The sequence below is a fragment of the Sinocyclocheilus rhinocerous genome, unplaced genomic scaffold (assembly GCF_001515625.1).
Source record: "Sinocyclocheilus rhinocerous isolate Xijiao unplaced genomic scaffold, SAMN03320098_v1.1 scaffold1311, whole genome shotgun sequence".
NCBI classification, from domain to species: domain Eukaryota; kingdom Metazoa; phylum Chordata; class Actinopteri; order Cypriniformes; family Cyprinidae; genus Sinocyclocheilus; species Sinocyclocheilus rhinocerous.
Window position 1 is genome coordinate 714,414 of NW_015637852.1, and position 3,603 is coordinate 718,016.

Sequence of the window (3,603 nt, forward strand, 5' to 3'; positions counted from 1 at the left end):
AAGAAATGCAGCCTTAGTGAGCAGAAGAGACTTCTTTCAAAAACATTAAAAAATCTTTATGATGAAACTTTTGACCATGCATACTGTATATCTATATCATTATATTTATACCGATTATATATACAATCAGATTAAATGCATTACTTTATAGACTTGTTATAGCACTTGCATATCATTGCTCTTTTGTTGATTTTGATTGCTTCCATTGTCCTCATTTGTAAGTCGCTTTGGATAAAAGCTTCTGCTAAATGACTAAATGTAAATGTAATATTTTATTAAATAAATTATAATATTAATATAATATTTGTTAAATTCATAAATAAGAAAATTGATTTTACAAGAGAACATTTTAAAAGATTACAACAAGTTTGTATGATCAAATGTGACACCGAGTTTTTTACCAAGTCACATTTTCATTTTGAAATTCATAAACATATCAGTCTCATTCACGACATTAAAGGCAGGGTATGTGATTTTTCAAAAACACTTTAGAAAACTGATTCGGGCCGAATCGCAAAACAAACTTGTAGCCAATCAGCAATAAGGGGCGTGTCTACTCGTGATGTGGAGGAGAGAGCTTTCAGTGCATGGGACGGACATTAGCCGAGCCGGGCGACAGAGAGATAGAGATGGCGGATAAAAAACAAAAGAGGAAAACGTCTGCGGAACGATAAGGCAAGAAGTAGGACCCGTGTAAATATCGGATCAGCTTTCCAGCGCTGGAGAGAACTCAAGGAGCGGAGGCCTGCGATCGGACGCTGAGGTTGCTTTGTTTCTTCTCAATAGGTGAGTAACACCGTGTCTATAACAGCTAAAGTCTGCCTACACTGGACGCGATCAAACGACTGTTGAAAACCATTTGAAATTTGTGTCAGCACGTCATAAATAGAACCTGGCAGCAGTTTTGTTTCGGGGATTTGTTGCGCCGCACCGCTCACGTCCGTAGACACGGTGTAACATTGGTTTTGCTTTGTTTCACAGAACTAATCGTTGCCTGGGTTGCGTACGTATATGTGGGGCGGAGCTATCAAAATAGGGGCAAGACCCTTTTGGGGTAGGGGCCTGTTTGTTTTGGTGATTTCAAATATCAACATTGGCTACCAGAAATCCCTTACTCTGCCTTTAAAAGGCAAATGTGTGTGCTGCTAACAGTGTAAGTGGAGTGAGCCCCCTGCTGGTTGAAACTTTAAATGGCCACATACCCCCAAAATGTACAGTTGCCACAGAGATAGATGTGATCCATGAGCTTGCAGTCGCTGTGGTTGCAAAGTAGTGTTGGATTTCTACGAAGAACACACCGAAGGACTTGATTACTCCGAACGTCAGCCCAAAGACAAGGAAGGTGGAAAGCACTATGAACCAGCCATAGCCTCCATCCAGGGGACCTGCAGGCTGAACTGTTCGGCTCTTCCTTTGTAGTTCCATTGGAAGCTCAGGAGAGAAGTTCAAAGCATCATCTGCAATCTAAAAATGAGATACAGCATACATCAGACTATTTTTACATCAGTGGAATGCATAAATCCACACTGCCTAGTCAGCACTGATGTTCTCTGAGCTCAGTAACACATGAGACGAAAGTGATATAATTCATCAATTATTACCTCTAAATGTCAAAACAGCTGAAGAATGATTAACTACTACAAGCTGTAATCATATTATACAACACTGAACTTATGCTGTGTGCACATGTGTTTATCTATGAGGAAATGAATGCGTAACCTATGTCAAACCTATGATTTTAGGACACCCTGTAAACTTGTTTTCGCTTGGCCGTCTGTATAAGGCCAGCACACATAAACAGTGAGAAAACTAGTTCTTTTTTACCGCCAGAAGCAAATGTTAACAGTCAGCGCTGAATCAGTCAGCTGAACGTAGTTGGAGTTGATGGTGGTCTCTTTCATTATCCATATAGGGGTGGTTTCTAGAGCTTGTTTTCATGTTTCTCTGTCCTGTTTTATGTCCCATGTGTTTATGTATAGGTGTGAAGAGCTAACAGCATGTCATGCAGGAGAGAAGTTATCACTTAGGACAGGTAAACACATGATGACCTGTATATCACCCCCACACATAACATGAAACGTAGGAATGCCATGTAGGACAACACAGAAACCCACTGATGATTTTTTTGCCATATTATTTTTTATGTTATTTTGTGCATTTTCTTTATTTATAGGTTATCATCAGGGTGATAACTGGAATAGATAGAGCGGGACATTCTGCCCCCCAGTATTCATGATAATTTTAGGCTGTTTTTGTGTGTAAAATACAGTACAGCTATTTAATCTATTTTCAATGTGAAATTTAAATGGTCAAAAAACATTATAAAAACAAATCTAAGTGGAACACCTTGCTATTTCATATAATATATATTTTTTTATCATGAAGCAATCATTTAAAATACAATAAGCATCTATATTCTGAATTTAATCACAGAAGAAAGGGTTGCAGGGTTATTACATTTGCAAAACAAAACATGATCTTACCTCTCATGGTGTCTGCCGGCTGAAAAGACTCCTCATTCCCACTTCCATGTTCTGCCTGGCTCATCTTCAGTGACACTGCATATCCATGCTACTGTACACAGAAATACAAAGGTCAGCACAGGGAACAAGTAGGAAGTGGGAGGTAACCTGCTATTTCAAGAGGGAGAGATTTGGGAAAAGAAAGTAGAAATTGTAGTATTATTATTATTATAAAAAAAATAATTTTACTGTATTTTCAAAAACAAATATAACTTATTTACAACTTTACATTATATTATATTAAAATTCTTACTTCTGATAAAACGGTGGTGCATTTCCCGATAGTCCTCTATATTAGAGCATGTAAGAGAGTTTATCTTGTTATACTGCAAAAGTTGCACAACTACTCTGGCCGAGCCTCACTGGTCCAACGCCCAAATGATCTCTGGACCTGAGCATAAATAAGCTGTTTTGTAAATGAATTACTCTGCACTGTAATGTGCAAAGCACATCATTCTCTAGAGCATAATAACAAGATGTGCCGAAATTAATTTTATCACTTTATCACCGAAATCACTTTTATACCCTACCCTGCTAGGTTGAATATATCTTATAATACAGTTCGCCAATAGAAGCAAATTAACAGAGAAACACAGCCTCTTTATATAATTTTAAACTTTCCTTATGATAAAATTGATGAGACTTCTGGTGCATTCAGCACTTCAAAACACGTTTTACTAGATAAGCTAGAAATGTGCATCATGGGATAGCATCTAAATTAACTGCTTTTATTCAAGTCAAACATGCAATTTATAACTGAATACTTAAGCCAATACCAATGAAAATTATTTCTAAGGATCCGATATAAAAGAAATGGGTAAAAACTGCACTATAACTGATCAAGAAAAAAGATATGTACAGACATCAGCTTTTTTGATAGACTCTAATATGGTACATAATTCCTTTTCATTCTTTTCTTTTCATTCTCATTCCTTTTCACTCAGTAGCTCACAAAGTGCCTATAGTAGGATTTTGAAGATGAGATGGAGGGTTTTTGGGTAAACCTTTGACCTCCAAAGAATTTGATATGCTGTTTGTAAGTTCAGTGCTCAGTAATCCTGCCTAATTGTGTTTCAAATTA

At 37.1% G+C, this 3,603-nt stretch overlaps 1 protein-coding gene across 4 annotated transcripts in view; it reads right to left on the reverse strand.

The window, feature by feature from the left end:
* The window catches only part of LOC107749297 (monocarboxylate transporter 13), an 11,205-nt gene extending 8,327 nt beyond the window's left edge, over nt 1–2,878 (reverse strand). For 2 of the 4 annotated variants that reach the window (XM_016564411.1, XM_016564408.1), the window contains exons 1-3: nt 2,776–2,878; nt 2,484–2,633; nt 1,203–1,464 (exon numbers count right to left, since the gene is read on the reverse strand). In XM_016564411.1, the coding sequence (XP_016419897.1) occupies nt 1,203–1,425 (223 nt within the window). In that variant the 5' untranslated portion in view covers nt 1,426–1,464; nt 2,484–2,633; nt 2,776–2,878. The remainder of the gene's footprint in view (nt 1–1,202; nt 1,465–2,483; nt 2,634–2,775) is intronic. The other 2 variants (XM_016564410.1, XM_016564409.1) reach the window with 2 other exon arrangements.
* Between the last annotated feature and the right edge of the window lie 725 nt (nt 2,879–3,603).